Source organism: Hyla sarda, chromosome 4 (genome assembly GCF_029499605.1).
Source record: "Hyla sarda isolate aHylSar1 chromosome 4, aHylSar1.hap1, whole genome shotgun sequence".
NCBI lineage: Eukaryota > Metazoa > Chordata > Amphibia > Anura > Hylidae > Hyla > Hyla sarda.
The window spans coordinates 179,635,498-179,658,195 of record NC_079192.1 but is presented as its reverse complement, the minus strand read 5'-3'; the positions used below and the strand labels follow the sequence as shown (position 1 = coordinate 179,658,195).

At 39.8% G+C, this 22,698-nt stretch overlaps 1 protein-coding gene across 1 annotated transcript in view; it reads left to right on the top strand.

Moving 5' to 3' along the window:
• The window catches only part of ISL2 (ISL LIM homeobox 2), a 34,492-nt gene extending 15,885 nt beyond the window's left edge, over positions 1-18,607 (top strand). Inside the window, exons 4-6 of the mRNA XM_056569307.1 lie at positions 5,084-5,364; positions 15,291-15,458; positions 18,013-18,607. Coding sequence (XP_056425282.1) covers positions 5,084-5,364; positions 15,291-15,458; positions 18,013-18,129 — 566 coding nt within the window. The 3' untranslated portion in view covers positions 18,130-18,607. The remainder of the gene's footprint in view (positions 1-5,083; positions 5,365-15,290; positions 15,459-18,012) is intronic.
• Positions 18,608-22,698: the final 4,091 nt, after the last annotated feature.

Sequence of the window (22,698 nt, the reverse complement as noted above, 5' to 3'; positions counted from 1 at the left end):
AACTTCAGAAGCTAATAACTATTGGAAGGATTAAGATTTTTTAATAGAAGTCATTTACAAATCTGTTTAACTTTCTGGAGCCAGTTGATATATAAAAAAAAGTTTTTCCCTGGATAACCCCTTTAACTATTTTTATTTTTTTTTATTACTAAATAGTTAAGTAGTGCAAAGTTATTCCACAACACAATCCAAAAAAGGCATCCGGATCTGTGTAATTTCTCTTAACCAATTAGGTTAAAGGATTAGAACTGTTGGGAAATTAGAGGAGTATTGAAAAAGGTCACAAATGTTAAAGGGAACACTTTAGACCAGTGTTTCCCAACCAGTGTTTCCTGGTTGGGAAACACAGCTCTAGACCAAACTGATACACTATGTTTTACCTATTGCAGGGCCTGAGAGGATAAAACAGTGCATAGATTTATTCTCTTTGCTGGTCATTGAGTTTCTTTCCTTATCACAGTTTATCAGTTTTACTTGGCGTATACCTTTAAATATCCCTTGTGTTTTTTCATTGCATAGTTAGGCATCATCCTGCAGAAACCGGGTGACAAATTTTCCCATGTAAAAAAAATTTCTGCATTTATTTTAAATACTTGAATAAGAGGCATGTCACTTATTAATGCATACTATGCCCGAAAAATGTGTTGGAAAGCTGGGACACAGAATAGCTATATTTAATGGGCTAATCTGTATCTAAAACCATGCCTAAATATAAGACAAAATAAAATTATATGTGTGGCAGATTTCGTGGCAGATTTTTACCAAAGGAAAAGTACATCATGTGAACCCAACCAAATGGGATTTTTAAACAAATGATAAAATCTCCATATTTCCTTCAGAAAAATGAGCATATTGGCCGACATTTATCATTGTTTTTAGACTGTTTTTTGTGTCTACAAAAGGCGCAAAAAAAGGCGCAAGCAGGGTTTATTTGCGCCTTTTTTGCACCTTTTGGTTTATACATTTCTGCTGATTTTGAGTTGTAATCCACTGATTTTGGCAATACACATGATATGGAAGGGATTTATGAACTGCACCTTTTTGTGAAAAGGCGCAAAAAATGCACAAAGCCACTGAAAAGTCTCTAAAGCGACACCAGCCCAGACTTAGCTTAGCTTTTTGGTGTATGTGAAGTGTGAAATTTCAGAAAATGTGACCTGCACAAAATGTGTCAAATGCTCTGCGACCCTTTAATAAATTTGGTGTTTCTACACATTACCAGCACACACAAAAAAGATGTAAAAAAATGCTTCACTTACACCTACAATGATAAATGCCGGCTATAATGTTCTGCCAGATGTGTATATTACACAACACGGCAATCCCCGATGGGTTCTCATTACAAATATAATATCCATATTATTATTTATATTCATAAATCAAAAACTAACACTGCCTTATGGAAAACTAAGAGTCACAACAGACCAAGATTCCTCCATTGACTATCTATCTCATTCGGTATCTTCTTTCCTTTGGTCATTATCTTGACCATTCAGTAGTTTTGTGTTATCCATTGCTCATGCCATCACAGTAAATAGATGCACCAATGATAGCTTCTAAGCACATATCTGTCCCACTTGATTCTTTTTCCTAGAACAGTACGGCTATATTCGAGTTAATTTGAGGCTCAAACAATGGCTCATGTGCCAAATAAGTTCCAACAACACCTGTTGTGTTATACAGAGAAGGCCACAAACAAGTCCCTTGTACTTACTTTTATGGCTGTAAAATAAAGATACATGGAAATACTGAGAGACATTTTTTCTCATTGAATTCAAGGCAGTTCAACTGAAAAAAAAAAATCTAGGTTTTGGATTTTTTTCAGGCATTAAGTGGACATTTTACATGTCAAACTGAGGTCAAAAATACTTGGGCTCAAGATGGATTCACATGTGATGGATTTTGTAAATTGTGAAGTGCTGCGGAATCGGTTGGCGCTAAATAAATAAATATTATTCTCATTATTTTGTTGCAGAAATTTCTGATGCTGAAAATCTATTCCATTCATCTGAATAGGGTTGTTTTGACAGCTAGCACATGGACTTCTGCAAGGTCCATTCAGATGAAAAGGACAGTCACAGAAATTTTGGTTACAGAATTTGTGAATTCACGTGTGAAGCTACTCTAAGGCCATGTTCACACAGGTGGATTTCTGAGCAAAATCTGATGGAAAAATCCTGCTTGGAAATTCCACTGCAGCAGACTCCCATTGCTTTCAATGGAATTCTGCTGCACCGTGCATATGGCAGAAACATCTGTTGTGGAAATTCTGGACTCAGCAGAAAGAATAAATATGGCAATTCCTTCTGCAGGGTACAGGGGTGGACCTCAGACCTATGGATTTATGCTGATTCGCTGCTTCTTAACCCCCCCCCCCCTCTCTGTTCTATAGATTTCATTATGGAGGGGGTGGGGGGATTTGCAGGGGATGGACCTCAGACCTATAAATTTATGATACTAACATATACCCTTGTTTAAATGTTATATGTGTATATGTATGTGTATATAAGCCATTATGTAATATATACCATTGTGTAGGGGAAAGCAGGGGGTAGGTGGTGAAGCAATGCAGGGATAAGTGAGAAGGGGGTGGACCTTGGACACAGATTTCAAATACTCCCCACATCACTTCTCTACCTGCCCCCTTCTCCCCCTACACAATGGTATATGCAGGGACCCAGGCTTCGCCCCCTTCCTCCCCCTACACTTCTGGGACGCAGGCTTCTTCCCCCTACACTCCCCCCTTCTCCATGTTACAGTGTAAATGAAAACTATCGAACAGAGAGGCAGGGTGAAGAAGTGTGCTATGGAGCGAATTGGAATGCAAGTTAAACAGCAGCCAGTACCTGTTAAAACTTGCATTTCTTAAATCCTTTAAAAATCCATATGGAAAGTGGTGGAAGAGAGTGCATAGAGACAATAAAGTCTTAAGTCACAGCATAGAGAAATTCTTCATATTGCAGACGCGTTTCAGGTCTAGTGACCTTTAATCATGGCATGGTATGCCATGATGAAAGGTTACTAGACCTGAAACGCGTCGGCAATATGAAGAATTTCTCTATGCTGTAACTTAAAGAATACCTGCCGGGAGCTCACACAATGTGAGCCAGGGAAAAGGCATGATACACATCTTTTTAAAGCTCTGAAATTTTTTTTTAAGGGCAGGAGGGGTGTTAGGAGTAGGTAGAGAATATAATCTGAGTTAGTTTTGAAAATATGGTTTGATGACAGGTGCTCTTTAAGACTTTATTGTCTCTATGCACTCTCTTCCACCGCTTTCCATTTGGCTTTTTAACCCCTTAAGGACTCAGGGTTTTTCAGTTTTTGCACTTTCGTTTTTTCCTCCTTACCTTTTAAAAATCATAACCATTTCAATTTTCCACCTAAAAATCCATATTATGGCTTATTTTTTGCGTCACCAATTCTACTTTGCAGAGACAGTCATTTTACCCCAAAATTCACGGCGAAACGGAAAAAAAATCATTGTGCAACAAAATCGAAGAAAAAACGCCATTTTGTCACTTTTGTGGGCTTCCGTTTCTATGCAGTGCATATTTCGGTAAAAATGACACCTTATCTTTATTCTGTAGGTCCATACGGTTAAAATGATACCCTACTTATATAGGTTTGATTTGGTCGTACTTCTGGAAAAAATCATAACTACATGCAGGAAAATGTATACGTTTAAAAAAGTCATCTTCTGACCCCTATAACTTTTTTATTTTTCCTCGTACAGGGCAGTATGAGGACTCATTTTTTGCGTCGTGATCTCAAGTTTTTATCAGTATGATTTTTGTTTTGATCGGACATTTTTATCACTTTTTATTCATGTTATGAATAAAAAATATGCTTTTTTGGACTTTGGAATTTTTTTACGTGTACGCCATTGACCGTGCGGTTTAATTAATGATATATTTTTATAGTTAAGACATTTACGCACACTGCGATACCACATATGTTTATTTTATTTACACTGTTTTATTTTTTTTATGGGAAAAGGGGGGTGATTCAAACTTTTATTAGTGAAGGGGTTAAATGACCTTTATTAACACTTTTTTTTTTGCAGTGTATAACACTGCACACACTGATCTCCTATGCTGATCACTGGCATGTATTAACACACCTGTGATCAGTGTTATCGGCGCTTGACTGCTCCTGCCTCCGTCGATCGGACACCGAGGAGGCAGGTAAGGGCCCTCCCGGTGTCCTGTAAGCTGTTTGGGACGGCGCGATTTCACTGTGGTGGTCCCGAACAGCCCGACTGACTAGCCGGGATAGTTTCACTTTCACTTTAGAAGCGGCGGTCAGCTTTGACCGCCGCTTCTAAAGGGTTAATACCGCACATTGCCTTGATCGGCGATGTGTGGTATTAGCCGCGGGTCCCGGCCGTTGATGAGCGTCGGGACCGACGCGATGTGATGCGGGGTTGCAGCGCGACCGCGGTTCATATCGCGGGAGCCGGCGCAGGACGTAAATATACGTCCTGCGTCATTAAGGGGTTAAAGGATTTAATAAACGCAAGTTTTAACAGGTGCTGGCTGCTGTTCCTCTTGTATTCCTATTTGTTCTGAGGACTACCATGCACTGTTGGCCAAGGTGAGTTGATACCTTGCTTTGTTTGTGCAATGAAGCAGCGAATCAGCTTATTACAGGCACCTAGGGAAAGTGACTGAACCTCAACAGAAATCAATGGATGTCACTTTAAAAATTTCCTGTGTTAAAGAAAACTTTAGAACGCCAGTTTGTTGTGCCGGCACCTGCAGTATGTCCGTCCGGAAATTTTCCGGGTGTACAGTCTACCGTGTGAATGAGGCATCACTATATCACTTTTGGAAACTAATGCAATGTAGTTACAAACTGTTATGCAAATGCAACTCACCTGATCATGTGTTTTTACCAAAAAGGGGTAATCTAATAATCAAAAGTGAGTGAAATAGTGGAAGTCCGATCACTGGGTACACATGCATGGCCAACACTTTGCCCTGGGCATTCTTGGTCGTCCCTTTGTCATAATTAGTATAATAGCTAACATCTATTATGTATCAGTATGATATGTTCACTATTTCTTGTATCCTTTTACTAGATACCGGTAGATCGTCATCACTTAGGTCTCATATCCACAAGCAGACAGAAAAGACCACAAGAGTACGGACAGTTCTAAATGAGAAGCAGCTACACACGCTACGGACATGCTATGCAGCCAACCCCCGACCAGATGCCTTGATGAAGGAGCAGCTTGTTGAGATGACTGGCCTCAGCCCTAGGGTGATCCGTGTCTGGTTTCAGAACAAGCGCTGTAAAGACAAGAAGAGATCCATTCTCATGAAACAACTTCAACAGCAACAGCAACTCAATGACAAAACTGTAAGTATAGTACTTGAATTTATTGGTAATAGTAGTGCTAGGATGACAAGGGTCATGTAATCCATGAGGTGCCAGCGACATTTTACCTTAAAGGGACTTCCTTTTCCCTGAGATGCTCATAACCACTTAACTGAGAAAAAGCCAATGTAGTATAAATCACAAGGAGACAGTTTTAAATCCCAACATCTGAATCAAATGAAATAGTAAATAGTGAATGGAAGGGATTGGTATCACTCAGTTTGGTTTTGGCAGAAGGAAACGGCATCATTATAACATCTACAATTCTACATGTTATTGTCGGCACTCCTCTTCTGTTTAGTAAACACTTGGTTTCGCCAGTATCTTTTCTTGAACCAACTCTCTATAGTTCTAGAAATGAATCAGTTAATTGAAAAATAGTCATTACCCTTTCCCTTGTCAATACATAGTGGGGGGATTTATTAATAGTTTTGGACTAAGTTTTTGCATAATTTGTGCACGTACATTTCTTAAATATCTATTAGCACCGTGCTTTCAACAAAATAGACTTGCTAGGCGTTTCCCACTGGATGTGCGTGCAGTGGTAATGAATTTATCATGTGTGAAATTCGCATTAAACCACAAAAACACTGCAAACTCACCAAAAATTAGCATACCTACACCACCCCAAGCAAAGCTCTAGAAAAAGGCTTTCTAAGGCTGGGTTCACATATGTCTTGCATCTGGCATTGGTGAACTCAGCCTAGATCTGGACGCAACTGATGTTACAACTGATGCCAAGTTGTCATCAGTTCTATGGCATCCGGCATCCATTGTTTCTGGACGCCGGAATGGGGAACTCCCCTATCCGGTGCCCTCCGGCGTGTCCAACCATCTGGCGTCAACATTTAGATGCTGAATGATTGTGAACTGTTCCATTCAAATTAATGGATCAGTTCTAGCATCAGTTTCCCTCTGGTGGACGCCGGAGGGAAACTATGCCGGACACTATAGATAAGCGAAGTTACAGTGATTCGGCGGTTGCTGACTTATCCTGCATAAATTAGTTCAGCTTTCAGGTGCTCCGGTGGGCTGGAAAAGGTGGATACAGTCCTAGGAAACTCTCTCCTAGGACTGTATCCCCCTTTTCCAGCCCACCGGAGCACCTGAAAGCTGAACTCATTTATGCAGGATAAGTCAGCAACCGCCGAGCTGAGAAGTTTGTGATGAATCAAATTACTGTAACTTCGCTCATCTCTACCGGACACCTGATATATGTGAACCCAGCCTTACACATTTTTAATCTCACAGTCTTCTTTATTGTGTACTTGCGCCAAACTTACCACACATCGTGCAAACATTCAGTCAATGTTCCTCCATTCCACAAAATTCAATGAAAAAAAAAAAATTGCAGCAGAAAACAACCATGCACAAGTACCCATAATAATAAATTCTACCCCTATTTCCCTACAATACAGATCCAAAATACTGATGTATTATGAATGAAATTGTATAGTATGTCACCTGTATTTTTGTTAGGCTGTGTTTGCACTTGGCAGTTTTTTTTTTTTTGTTTTTTTTGGAAAAGTACCACTTCAGTTTCTGAGGCCAAAGCCTGGAGTGGACCCATGATGAAGGAGAAACATAAATCCTTCCTTTATATTTTCTAGTTCTATGGAATTGGGAATTTTCTGGTGTTATTTTGACCTTAAAAAAATGCCACAACAAACTGCCCCGTTATTTGGCACTCCCAAGATGCAGTTTTTGTGACAATTTCTCAAAAATAGTATTTTAGTCTTGGTATTATTTTCTTTGGCATTTTTATCATGACAAGTCATGCAATTCTTTCATCATGTGAATCAAGGATTTCTATTGAAGTAATGGGGGAAAGAAATGCCTGAAAAAAACACCAATGCCAAATCCACATTAGGCCTCATTTAGGCTGGGTTCACATATGTCTGGCATCAGGCAAAGATGAACTCAGCCTCGACACAACTGATGCCATAATTCATGACAATGTGCATCAGTTGTCATCAGTTGTATGGAGCTGCAATCCCCTGTCCGGTGTGTCCAATCATCCAGTGTTAAAATTGAGACACTGGCTGATTGTGAACTGTCCCATTCAAATGAATGGGATCAGTTCTAGCATCAGTTTCCCTCCGGTGCACGCTGGAGAAAAACTATGTCGGATGTCTAATATATGTGAACCCAGCCTTACTAAGGTTTCTCTGAATAGATTTTATTGGGTTTTTTGTGTCGCATGCCAGAATTTCCAACAAAAATATAAAAAAAAAAAATCCTACTAAGGCTAGGTTCCCACTCGGGTTTTTTTCTGGCGTTTTTTGGAAAACTGCCACTGCAGTTTTTGAGCCAACGTCAAAAGTGGATCCATCAGAAAGGAGAAGTATAAGTCCTTCCATTATATTTTCTATTTGTTTTGAATACACTTCTGGCTTTCGCTGAAAAACTGCAGTAGCAGTTTTCCAAAAAAGATGCCAGAAAAAAACCTGTTTGGAAATCTAGCCTTACTCTCCGCTTTACTCAGTAAACCCTGGAAAAGGGACATGGCCACTAAAAATGGGCATGTCCTGACAGCTTTGAAAAATGCCAACAAATGTACTAATGTTCCCACATAAAATGTGGTGGATTTGAGCTCTGGAAAACGGACAGCTCAGAGCATGTGTAACAAAGCACAACGTAAGGAAAATTTGTAAATACCATGGAAAAATACCCAACAAAGAAATCTACACTCCCCCTTCAGTAAATCATTGTAGGTGTTTTTTTTATTTTTTTTTATGAGAGAGTAAGACCAAGATTTTGTCTAAAAAAAAACGCCTAGTCTTAGCCTTCGGCCGGTTTTACACGAGGGTGTAAAGGTGTATTCTGTATATGTGTATTGTTGACAGCTGTCAGTTTAGGTCGTCAGACCCGCAGTCTGGCCAGGACTTGTATCCGTAATATGGACATAAAAATACATATTACACGCTCTTATGAAACTGGCCTAAAGTAAACACAGATGGTCTGTCTTGTGAAGAACAATAGATGAAAATACTGATGTAATATGGATTGAATACAGATGGGTCTGCGAGTTGTGTGCATTAGTCTGGTGTACCTCCATGCCCAATGTGATGATCGTGTTTGAGCTGAACTTTGGAGCTTTACTCTTAAGAATCAATTTGAGCTTTATCTTCAGCCATTTTTCAGTTCACACATTTTTTCAACAGTTTTTTGCTTTTAGTTCAATTATTAAGCGGAATACAGCTCAAAAACAGTGGGGGAGATCAAAACCTGCGGTAGAGGAAAAGTGGAGCAGTTGCCCATAGCAACCAACCAGATTGCTTCTTTCATATTTCGAGGCATTTTAAGACTTAAAAAAAGCAATCTAATGGTTTGCTATGGGTAACTCTACTTTTTATCTGCACAGGTTTTGATAAATATCCCCAAGTGTGTGTGAAAATAGCCAGTAGGTTGAAGCCACAGCCAGGATTGGATTTAATATGACAATTTGCAGTCTTTCCCATCTACATGCCTTCCATTTATTATCCATTACTGGCTTTTGATTTAAAAACTGCATTTAAAAACCTGAATATGAGAACACACACTTAGGGTACGTTCACACGGATCCCCAGCGTATTTTATTTTGAGGATCCGCCGCTGAAGGACCTCTGTATGCTGCCTTTACATGTGCCTGCTCGGAGCGGCAATACGCCGCTATGAGCAGACACACTGCGATGTGCAAGTCACAGCTCACATGCGCAGTATACTCACACATCGTGGCAGCTCTTGGCCTAGCTCATAGAGCAGGGGGAGCAGCCATGATGTGTGCGAGTACACTGCACATGTGCAGCAACTCGCACATCGATTCAGTGTGTCTGCTCGTATCGGTGTATTGCTGCTCCGAGCAGACACATGTAAAGGCAAAATACAGCAGTCCTTCCCTTCAGTGGTGGATCCACAGCGTAAAATACGCTGGGGATCCGCTTGGGCGAACGTACCCTAAGGAAAGGTTTTCTGAACAGTGTTTTTTTTTTTTTTTTTTGCGAAAAAACGCTGCTGAAAATCAATAGGCATTTTTTACTTTGGTGTCTTTTCACTTAACTTAGGTGTTTTTGGCTCAGTGGAAGTTTTCCAAAATTGCAGCATTTTAAGACTTTGGTGTTTTTTTTTTTTTTTAATCTTGGTGTTTTTCTCCCAAAGAAGTCTAAAACGCCATATGAGTTTATCATTGGCATTTTTTTGTGGCATTTTTCAATGGAAATCCTTGAGTTACATGATAAAAGAATCACATTACTTATGAACATAGGAAAAAGTAGCGCAGGAAAAGAAATGCCAAGACTAAAACTTACTATTTGTAACAAACCCCAACTAAAACAGCTTCTTGAGACTGCAAAATGGATTCATTCATACATTTCCAGATGAGGTAATAGAGAGAAGGTAGGGTTATAAGAAGGTGCTCCACGCTTGTTATTTTATGGGAAAGACTAATATTTAGTAAAGAAGGTCAGGAGAGTTAGGTAGGGTCACACGTGCTGTATGTTGCTGCATATTTGCTGCTGTGTATCTGCTGCGTAAATGGGTAGCAAAATCAGCTGCAGAAAATATGTAGCAAAATACAGCACGAGTGACCCTGCCCTTAATGGGTCTTTTTGAGGCCAGAAACACACTTTCTGCAGTACGCTAGAGGTATCCATTGGCCTACTATCAAAAGAGAGATGTTAAACAACAAAACACTGAGCACTCCTATGTGTGGAATCTTTAGACTGGAGAGTGGAACACCATAATAAGGAACCATTCACCAAGGGACACTTGAGCAAAAACCGGCACAACTCGTGAAACAGCATGTAGATAGCTTTGATGGGAACCAAGAAGAGGGTTGCAGCTTCTCCCCAAACACACTCCAGACGTAAATACAGTGAATCGAACACCTCCAACTTTCTTCTCTGGGAAAAAAACAGGCGCTGCCCTTCAAGATTACCCACAGTAGGAGATCAAGTAAAAAACTATTTACTTATTTATTTATTTATTTAAAAGCACAACACGTTTTAAAGCCACATCGGCTTCTTTTTCAAGTGTATAACAAAAGATCACCATATAAAATACTGATCAACAGGATCACATGACGCACCAATTAGTGATGTCATCACAGCACATGTTGATAGGACATCTCATAACATAATACAACAATGTAAAACAACAAATAATATAAACACATTACATACATTAGTATTACATGATTACACATATAATATATAAACCCATATCACATTAAAAATATATTAACATTACATGTCCATTACCTATACTGTAGTGCTTTCTATGGTCTCATTCAGACCTTCCGGTACTAGCACGTGATCCAAAAAGACTGCCTATTGATCAGCCTTTGAAATTTATCTGAAAACAACACCTGGATAGATTCAATGATGGATCAACTGAGAACTATGGATCAATCACCCATGATGGAAAAAGCTGTGCTTCATAAATTTAGCCTGAATGTTGTGGCGTTGCCTATTTATACGCTGGTTTGAACAGTCCATTCAACATATTGAAGACCGCACACACACGACAACGAATAGACCACATATTGTGAAGTGCAAGTTAAAACTTCCTTAATTGGGAATATCTCACCCGTACAAAAAGATTGTGGATCCCTGTGTCCATCAAAAACACTTTTCAAACAACAAAGGCATCGATCAGATCCACATCTTACAGTACCTGTAACAGTACCCACAGTAGTGATTTTGCCCTATGGTAGGTTGAGGAACCTTAGACCAAATATCACTATCACTACTGTGACTACTGTCACAGGTACCGTTAGATGTGGATCTGGTCGATGCCTTTGTTGTTTGTGGATCCCTGTGTCCATCAAAAACACTTTACAATCTTTTTCCTACGAATGAGATATTCCCAATTAAGGAAGTTTTAACTTGCACTTCACAATATGTGGTCTATTTGTTGTTGTGTGTGTTCAATACTTTGGATGCACTGTTCAAACCGTGTGCCAGCGTATGAATAGGCAACGCCACAACATTCAGGCTAAATTTATGAAGCACAGCATTTCTCATCATGTGTGTTTGATTCATTGTGGAAATTTAGAAGTCCTCAGTTTATCCATCATTGAATCCATCCCGATGTTGTTTTCAGATAGATTTCAAAGGCTGATCAATAGGGAGTCTTTTTGGATCTACAAGTGTAACACGCTAGTAACGGAAGGTCTGAATGAGACCATAGAAAGAACTACAGTATAGGCAATGGACATGTAATGTGAAAGTAATTTTTATGTGATATGGGTTTATACATGTGTAATCATGAAATACTAATGTATGTAATGTGTTAATATTATTTGTTGTTTTACATTGTTGTATTATGTTATGAGATGTCCTATCAACATGTGCTGTGATGACATCACTAATTGGTGTGTCATGTGATCCTGTTGATCTGTATTTTAGATCATGTTTTTTGTATTTTGTTATGCACTTGAAGAAGAAGCCGATGTGGCTTTGAAACGCATTGTACTTTTAAACAAATAAATTGTTTTTTTTTAACTTTATCTCCTACTGTGAGGACAGCACCCTTTTTTCCCAGAGAAGGAAGTTGCAGATGTTCGGTTTACAAAAGAGGAATGTTGACATATACTGTGGCATACAGTGGCAGGGCCCATTCATTTCAATGGACGCTTCACACTAGAATATGCTAATTTGATAGGATACAATAGTGCAGCAGACATCAATGTTCAAGACTGTTTGTGCCATTGAAATGAATGGGGCCTGCTGCAATACGATACTGTGTACTTTGGCATCCCTTATTTGATGTAATACCAATGGATACTTCTAGTGTAGAGCATAAACACAGTGTAACACAGCCTCATACATTTTAAAAGTAATTTTTGTGGAGTTTTCCCAAAATAGAGGGGGGAGATAAATTAAAGTGTTTGCACTAGGATTATGGCATACGTTGTACCGTAAAACTGGTGCACATATTTAAAAAAAAAATTGGGCCAAAATAATTTAGATTTGCACCACACCCAACAAGGATCGGGGCCTTTCAGAGAGCAGATGTGGATTCTGTAAAAGGGGGTGTGGCTTACATACTCCCCTTTTTGGCATAATTTCTTTGCTTTTTAAACGACTGCAGTTTTGAGTCCAAAGCAGAAGTGTATTCGCAGGAAGGAGAAATATAAGTCCTTTCTTTATAGTTCTCATTCCTTTTGAATGCACTCCTAGGCTATGTTCATATGGCAGAAAATGTACGGAATATCCGCTCTGAAAATATAGACGGACATTCCGCAAACTTGCATGTTCCGCCAGCACTAGGATCACTCAGAAATGACGTATGCACTGGTACTCTGCTGCAGCACAATTTCAGAGCTGAATAATTCCATGGAATTCTGCTCTGAAATTCCACCGTGTGAACATGGCCTTAGTGTTGACTCAAAAAAACAAGTGGAAACCCAGCTTAAAAGTGTTCAAAACTTTAATTAGACAGTTTTAAAAATGTGGCAGATTTTCAAATCGCCTGAGCAATAATAAAAAATCTGGCATGCACCTAGGGTACATTCACAACGGCAGATTACCTGTGTCTTTCCATTGCAGGTTTGAGCTGTGGGAAATCCACCCATGTGGATTTCCGTGCTTAATTTACTGCCCATTAATTTCAATGGCATTTCGCAGTTCCTTTCAGACAGTGGAATTTCGCTGTGGAATCCCTTTGAAGTCAATAGGGCTAGAATTTTGACAGAACTCTGTGGTCTGAGATGACAGAAATACCGCCGCAATTCCGTTCAGCCAGCTTTGTCCATGTAGAATTCCGCTGGAATATTGCACACGGGCATTCCGCTCCTGATTTCAATGGGTTTCTGCTGCATTGTTCATATGATGGAATTTCTTGGTGGAATTTCCCATGGTGGAAAATCCCGTATTAGGCATCTTCAGAAAGAATAAACGTGTATTTTTTTTCTGCAGATTTTGCTGGGAAATGCATTGCCATCTATAAAATGGCGCATTTCTGAGCGGTCCCTGTGCCAGCCGAATTATTCAAATGTGCTGAATGTCCGCCTGTGTTTTCCGGGTGGGCATTCCGCACATTTTACCGTGTCTGAACATGGTCTTAGAGTGTCTAGCCTAAGTTAAAACACTCTATGAGCTAGACTGTTTTCATTGATCTCCCCAGTCTTTTAGTATATGCATTTTTTGTGGTTGCATATTGAGCATACAGCATTTTTGAAAGACTGACAATGACCCAAAATACGCCACACTTCAAGTGAAGAAAATCACCACAAAGAAATTGTTGGGGAAACCATTTTTGGTACAACATTTTATATTACCCAACTGACCCAACTGCATCTGGTCTAAGTGTTTTTCTGGAGAGAAAAAAATGCAGGTAAGGGTGCATTCCCACATGGCGTATTTTGCTGCGTATTTGCTGCGTATTTGGTGCTGCGTATTTTCCTACCCATTGACTTCAACAGGGAAAATTAAATACGCAGCAGCAAATACGCAGCAAATACGCAGCAAATACGTTGTGTGGGAATGTACCCTAAAACTGTTTTTTTTTTAAGCTATTTCTTTTGAATCCATTTTAATCTACTGAGGACTTTGCCTAAAAATACTGCATCAAAAACTGCATGTGTGATTTTTAACTTTAAGAAAGCATTTGAAGAACTGTTTGTGCAAAGAAACACAAATGCATGCACACTGTGGGGGAGATTTCTCAAAAGCTGTGCAGAGGCAAAGTGGTCCATAGCAACCAATCAGATAGCTTCTTACATTCTTAGCAAGGCCTCTGAAAAATGAAAGAAATGACCTGATTGGTTGCTATGGGCAACTGGGCAACGTTGCCTCTCCACAGGTTTTGATAAATCTCCCCGTGTGTGTATAATGTTAGTGAAGAAAAATGAGGCACAACTCCTACACATACAGCTTATCGTAAAGATGCTGCTCGCACTGGAAACACTTCTTTACAATTCTTTCCAGATGAAAATATTCCTGCAAAAAGCACAGTACACACTATGCCATATCCCCTTGTCTAAACATGTGGTATATGGAGTTGCAGCATAAAGGCAGTCAGTAACATGGGAATGAATGCACCTTCCTGCCTCTGAGGAGTCCAGTCTTTGACTAATTTGCCTTCCTTCAGATAACAATAAAAAAGGACTGAGCTTTGATTTTACAGTCTTTGTGGGAGGTTTATCAAAACCTGTGCAGAGGGAAAGTTTCCCAGTTGCCCATAGCAACCAATCAGATTGCTTCTTTCATTTTTAACAAGGCCTCTGTAAAATGGAAGCAGCGATCTGATTGGTTGCTATGGGCAACGTTACCTTTGCACAGGTTTTGATAAATCTCCCCCTTTATGGCTGCAGTCTATTTATTAACATATAAAGCCAACTATGAATGCACACAATGTGGGTTCTATATGCAGCAGGCCAGAGCTGTCACCCGATTCTGCTGCACTGTGCACACGGCGGAAACATCTGCCATGGAAATTCTGATTCTGGCCTCCGCAGAAAGAATTTACATGTCAATTCTTTCTGCAGAATCTTCCTGAAAAAGAAGTCTATGGAGATGGTGCAATTCCAAGCAGTCCTCGCCTCAGCATGTTCTGCCGATGCCCGCTGGCTGCCCAATGTTGACTGGAAATTTAAAAAAAATCTGTGTGAACATTCCCTTAACCTTCCATATTTTAAAAGACAGTGGCATATTTTATCAGACCAGAACTGTCTGGTTTTCCCATAGCTTTAATTTTACCAAAGCTTGGTAAGATATGAAAGCTGAGCTGTGATTGGTTATTATTGGGTTCATACAGATGGATACATTTGGACCATTGTAACATTCACAAGACATTTAAAGTGTCTGTTCAAAGATGTTTTCACATTTGTCATGTGCATTAAAGGCCCTTTCCTATGATAGTTCTGATACCTGAACCGCATTCTCATCACATGTTTTTTGTGATTCTTTATATGATCCTTTGTACAGAGCCTTCAAGGGTTAACCGGCACCCCACTGGTAGCAGGAAGTCCCATCCACCATGACAGTGCTGTACAGGGCGCCGCAGTGGAAGTCCAGACCTATCAGCCTCCATGGAAAGCACTCAGTGATTTTGCATTGCAGAGCGACTTGGAGCAACCTGCATTTCAACAGCTGGTGAGGACAGTATAGATATTATATGAAAAATACAGTTTCTACTTACACAGTGATATCAGGCTATATATGGATGACATGGATGACATGTGACTCGGTTTCCTAGTGTAGTGCAATGTACAAGTATTTTTCCTGCACACTGATGTACATTAGGACTAGTTAGGGAAAATGCTGGCTAACCTTCCAAAATGAGTCTTAATGAAAATCAGAGCATTTATGTGGTAAAGTATTGATAAAATTATTCTATTTATCGTGTGTAATTGAATAAGCAAAAAAGCAGTCTGACATGAATGACGTGTTCCAAAGACGATGCTTTACTCCTCATTTGGTGTGTACAGGCAGATCAGTTATGGAGAATGGAGCAATGTGCTATCTGCCCGGAGCGCCAAATTTATTTATTTTTTTGCTTGAATAATGGATTTAATCAAATAAATAAAAAACTAACTAAGGTATATAGTAGTGTGGACAACTTGTACAGTATGTGCCATGTTCTGCTGAATGTAGTTATCTGTATTAATGGGCATATGTAACGTGTTTTGTCATAGTTATTCTGTGTAAACCACTTTATGATGGTAAAACCATTGTGGTTGATAATGTGGCAGAGGTTTGGGGCAATATACTGATAATAGTGATTGTATGTGACACGGGTCTCACAGTCAGATAGCAAAACTATAATGTAATGTTTTCCACAAATTGTCGCTATTTTGCAATACAGTTATTTGCAAGTTTTCACTAGGAAAACATGTTAAAAATAATGTGCACTACATCCTAAAATTCTGTGGCCAAAAACCAATTTAATTTATGGTAAAACCCAAGCGGATTTGCTGTGCAGTATTTGACTGTGGCACACTAGACCAAGCCTGGTGGTATATGATTTTGGAAAAAATTTCAGTTGCAAAAAATAATAAAATTGATTGATTATAAATAGAATATAAATCCTGCCAGATTAAGGTTTTCCTATCATTTTGAAAAATATTTGACATGTTAGACAGACAAGTTTTGATCACTCTGGGTCTTAGTGCTGACACCATGACCAATCTCTGAGTATCATTGGGAGAAGTGTGTGGTGGTGGTGGTGGTGGTGCGCTTTACTCCCCAGATGGACACAATCTCTGTTCAGATGCATTGGATAGGCTCCATAGACATATAATAGAGACTGTCTAGTGCTCGGTCTCCATTATAAGGTCTATTGACAGCCGGAGAGTGAAGCGTGCTACCACACGCTTCTCCTGGGGATGCCTAGAGGTCAGTTGGGGTTTGAACACTCACCACACCGAGTGATCAAAGTTTGACTTGTCTGCCTGTCATGTCAATTATTTTTCTAAATGACAGGGACTTTTTATATTGGTTTTCTGGGCATTTGCACAATTAAGCAGGTTCATGGAACAGGAGGAATGGGGAGAAAAAAAAAACTATACTTACCACTCAGCTCAATCCGGGTCCAGCACCACCTATGCTAGGGAGTGCCTAGCAGAATTTTCTCTATGATATTTCAATACACTCAGCAGGGGATGCCAATCACTGGCCTTGGTGGTCATGTACAAGAGAGAGTACATGTGACTGCTGAGGCCAGTGATTGGCTGCAGCGTCCCATTCCGAGTGTATAGGGAGCTCTGCCCTACCATTCTTGGCCCTTTGGCAATTTTGTAAAAAGCATGGAAACCTCCTTTAATGTGGGTGATTAAATTAGTGATTTCAGTCTTTGTGTAGTTCTATGAAATATGTTGGCACTATACAAGCAAAAGGGAATAAATATGATAGCTGGGCAAAATGCATGTTGACTAAAAGTCATGCTGAGTCTGGAAGAGCAGTAGCCAGTCTATAGCTCATACATGAAGGTCCTGAGTATAGGACATCAACACTTTCAAATGTCAGTCACTTAAGCAACATTAGAGTTTCATTTTTTGAATATTTGATAAACTATATTGGTAGTTTCCCCCATTTTATTCATACTAAATGAGTTGCTAGTGTCATCATCATTTATTTTCTTTATTAGAGTATACCATCATTGTTAGCGGACTACTTAAAGGGGTACTCCACTGGCCAGCATTTGGAAGTAAATGTTCTGAACACTGTTTTCACACTGCAGGGGTCCATCACGCCTCCCATCACGCCCCCTCCCATAGACTTGCATTGAGGAAGGGGCGTGACTGACTCCCGCCGCAGGAAAACAGCGTTCGGAACATTTACTTCCAAACGCTGGCCAGTGGAGTACCCCTTTAAGGGGTTCCTTAATAAGGTAAACGTGTGTTATTGAGTGTCAGTACATGAAGTGCTTGGGAACTGGAAGTTTGTATAGAGTTTATAGGCAGAACCCTGCAACCAATCTCTAAAACAAACCAGAAACTGCTGTGCAAGCTACCACCATCCTTTGTTTATTCTGGGGCTGCTCTCAACTGTGACATTACAGCATAATGTACAAAGCGTTTGCACTTTATATGCTAATACTATGTGACTTACATTTATGTTTTGCCACTTTCTGTATATGGTTGAAGCAAAATAATTTCTTCAATTGTTTTGGTGTTAAACTCACCGTGGTTATCACATTATGTTTTAGGTATCATTCTCCGAATCCGGTTCTCTGGGTAACTCTTCTGGGAGTGATGTCACCTCCTTGTCCTCTCAGCTTCCTGACACCCCAAACAGCATGGTCCCCAGCCCTGTGGAAACGTGAGATCTTCATAATGGGACTGGGCAGCATGGACCCTGCATGATACCCCTTGACACTCCAGAGAACAAACCCCAAGCACTCATACTGCAGGAACCTCTCCTTATCTTCAGGGCTGTGCATCAGTCTGGAACCTGCACATTTCCAACTTTTTACTAACATTTGGGAAGAAAACAGGAATTTATGGTTCTTTTTTGAACTGGTCTCACCCACAACTCATCTCAGAGGAGGATGACTCTAATGTGGCAGCAGTGTGATCTCTAACTATGGAAGGTATCATCTGCCTTACAGTGTTAAACTGGCTGAGACTCTGTCTTCTTACCTAAACCCATGGGACTAAGAAATATTTATACATATCAAATGTTGAGACATTTGGTGAACTTGGTAATTTATCTTGTGGATCGAGGACTTTATTATCGAACAAAAGTAAGTTATTAATATTTATTGTCAAAACGCAGTTATGAAATGTTAATAAAAAATATTCTGAATCTCTGATGTCTCCTATTATACCATGAATCTGAGGAAGGATAGTGGAGCCTGTGGATTTACATCGGCCATACACGAGTTATTGAATGTTCCAAATAAACAGCATAATGATAAGCAATTGTGGGGAAGTCTTGAGAAATGAACAGGAGATTTTACTTTTAGACATCTTCTGACATGACATGGAGCCAGCAGATGCCTGTACATTATAGTCACTTTGATCTCACTAGGAGACATGAAGGATTTACAAGACTCCTGCTACTATTTTTCGACACCTATAAAAAGTTTCACGTATGTTGGGAAAATGGGAGAGTGGCACTACGTGCATGTGATCTAGTAAATGTGATGTTAGTTCAGGTCTTGGCCTAGTGACTTATGGAAATGACATCTTCTGATATATCTTAGTGATAGGTCAGATGTGTAAAAGTTACCTTTTCAATTTTTTTACACCTTCTGGTATATACTGTATTAGACTAGTGCTGGTCCTTATGGTTAAGTCCTGTATGGCTGTAAAGGAAGATCCTGAGAGTGATTTCTATTTTAACATTTCTTTCTTTCTTTCAGACATATTTTCTTTCTTTTTTTGCATTTGGGAGCTTTTAGCCTCCCCCCCCCAACATTTTTTGGCTACAGAAAAAGTTATATAACCCAACAAACAGCTCTTTGCCAATGTATTTTGGCACATAAATAGCTGAAAGGAATTCCCTAGCACTTACCTTTACGTCGATAACAATTACAGACATCAAATGAAACAGACGGGATTTAGTAGAATTCAATGGGAAAAAATGGCTGCCTGTAAAAAAAAAAAAAAAAAGGCCCAAAATCCATGTGTGAACATAGCCTTACAGTTACAAGGAAGGAGGTGTAAGGATTTTGTAACCCACCTCAGAACTTAATACTTGACAGTGTAACTATGGGTTGTGCTTTTTGTTACACAGAGCCCTTATGTAATATGTGTACATTTCTGTTTCCACTTTTGTTTTTAGACTCCGGCTGGATTTATATGCCGCAATATGTTGGAACATCCAACATGAAGGAAGAATATAATTGTAACAGTAAATGACTACACATAACATCCCCATACTGTCCTGTTTGAATTCGTCCTTATAGTCATGTCTTTGTAGTTTCTTCTACAGTATGCCCCCTTCTTCTTATGCATTTTTTGATGCATTCATAGTTTTAATAATTTTTTCAGCCTACTCACCTCTGGATGCTTTCTTGGCAGCCATATTGGTTATCACCCAGCTCTCCCAGGTGATATAGCTAAAACACAGCTAAAAAGAACTATAGCTCTGAGGATAGAAACACATGTAGTAGCAGCAATACAATACAGTTGGTTTTACCACAGATTGGTTTTAACACTACATCTATATGTACCATAAGCATAAATGTCGTATAATGACCATACATCCTGCTAACAATATAAACTAATACCGTGTATGTTAATGAAAAAAATTCTATTGCTCAGCAGTGGAGATCTGGAAATAAATACATTCTAAACATCCGAATAATGCCAAACTCATTGCTATTCAATAGAAACTTCTTTTTATGGCACTAATAGGAGGCAGTAATCTAATCTTACATCTGTGTTTCTGAAGCAGGATTAAGAGCTAGTAGAAGGTATAGAGACCAAATAGTGGTATAATGTGATGCACATAACTCGGTACTGTATAGTTCAAACCACACCGAAACAATGTTGAAAGGGTTAAACTTATCTTAATGGAAATGACATGTTCATTGGGCTAAATGCTGCATCCCATGTGGCTAGAGCAGCTTTTTACAGAGGAAGATAATTGTGGCTTTTCTGATATAGAATCAGTTTGGAACAGTCGCTTTAAATCAAATTACAGAAAACACAAACAGAATACTTATTCCGTAATTTTACACAAATATAGGAATGTAACTAAAGATAATTCGACTAAGCAAAGTCTGAGCGCGTGTCCCAGGCACAAGTGAGAACCATACCCCTCATACCATGGACACCCCATTCTGCATCCTCTAACATTGAGCTTGGTCTTATTACTTGTCTAGACAGCCGGCAGCCTGTTATCTCCCTCTGGCATCACCTGGAAATGATACACTGCAAGTCACCGCTATGGCCTGCTCTGGGGTCCAGCCCATCTCCCAAAACCAGTCTGGCGTGTCCTGGTTTATTTTCCTTTCCCAAGAGTAATAACAGTGTTGTGTAAGGGGGAAGGGATCTTGGCCCCAGGTTACAAAATGCCCAGGTCAGCTGCTGGGACATTTGTAGCCCTCGGAATGAATGAGGTTTCAGGAAATAAAGACAGATACTGAGTGTAGAGGAAACCTAAGACTCCTAACCCCCTGCTCACAGGCTCTTCCTCTAGAGTTCACCTTACATGTTCCAGTCCCACTGAGCAGCTTCCAGTGCAGTCAGCTTTTACATTCTCCCTAGTGGGGAGGATAAGGCTATTTATTTATGGCCTGGTGTGCACAGTACAGAATCTACCACAACCCGGGTGCTTCTATGCTCCCTATGGATTTCTTAAGACAGGAGAATGGGAGAATTCTGGAGCACTAGGTGTAGTGTAAGGCTGTTTCCTCATGTTGTAGTTGAATCACATTTTTTATGCATTTCTTTACATCATTTTTTTTTGATTACCTACAATATAAACAGACTTGTACCAATAAATAATAATAATAATAAATAATGAATAAATTATTAGAATAGTCTGTATATTTTCTGAAGCAATTATCCATTAATCATACAACACTGCTACGGTTTGTTCTTCAAACAGGATTGGTAGATAATTTGATCAGAAATACGATTTGTAATAGATTTAAAGGGGTACTCTGCCCCTAGACATCTTATCCCCTATCTAAATGATAGGGGATAAGATGTCTGATAGCGCGGGTCCCGCCACTGAGGACCCCCCTGCGCAATCTCGGCTGCGGCACCTCAGACATCCAGTGCATGGAGCGAACTTTGCTTCGTGCCGGATGACTGGCGATGTGAGGCGGAGGCTCGTGATGTCACGGCCAAGCCCCCTCAATGCAAGTCTATGGGAGGGGGCGTGACGGCCGTCACCCCCCACTCCCATAGACTTGCATTGAGGGGCGTGGCCGTGACGTCACGAGCAAGGTGTGGCTGTGACGTCACGAGCCTCCAGCGTTGCACCTGATGCTCTAAATGAACATAGCAAGGAGATTGCGGGGGTCCCCAGCAGCGGAACCCCCGTGGACAGAAATCTTATCCCCTATTCTTTGGATAGGGGATGAGATGTCTAGCGGCGGATTACCCCTATCTATAATGTTGCAAACCTGGTTAATATATATATATATATATATATTTTTTTTTTTAAACAATGAAAAAATACACGTAGTACCTGATGCAGCAAAAAAAAACGCAGGAAAGGAAATGCAATTCAATTGCAACATACATAGCCATATATTTTCATACAGTTGCATTTTCATTAATACAATCTTTTAACTACAATAATAGATCAAGTTCAAACTTTTTATTGCCTATTAAAAAGAAAAGGCAGCTAGTGACTAACAGATAGTGACAGCTAGTGACCAACAGATAGGAATAAAAAAAGGTGGTTGGTTTGTCAGAGTAAAACAGTACTGTATGCTTACTTTATTATGAATTAACATACTGACTGACCTCTTTGTTACATGTTCATTTATGACACCATATATAAAAAACGGGTCACTTTTTACAGGTGACTCACTCAACTCTATATAGCACTTTATAATAACAGGAGCTAGCATGGGTAGTATACGAGCAGCTACTGCACCGGTCTGGAATCATCCCATAAGATTTAGACAGAGCATAGGGTCTTGTAAGGCTGCATTCACACCACGTTTTTGCAATACAGTTCCCGTATACGTTTTCAATTTTGAAAACCGTCCAAAACCGTATTGAAAACCGTATGCATTGGCTCTCCATTGAAACCGTATGCCAAACGATGCATCCAGTTGCATCCGTTTTGCGTCTTGTATGGTTTTGTCCGTTCTTTTCCTGTACCCAAAACCGTAGCCTACCACGGTTTTTTATCCAGGTGAAAAAACGGATTGAAACCGTATATATGGTTTATTTAACATGGGCGTCAATAGGAACTGTACAGA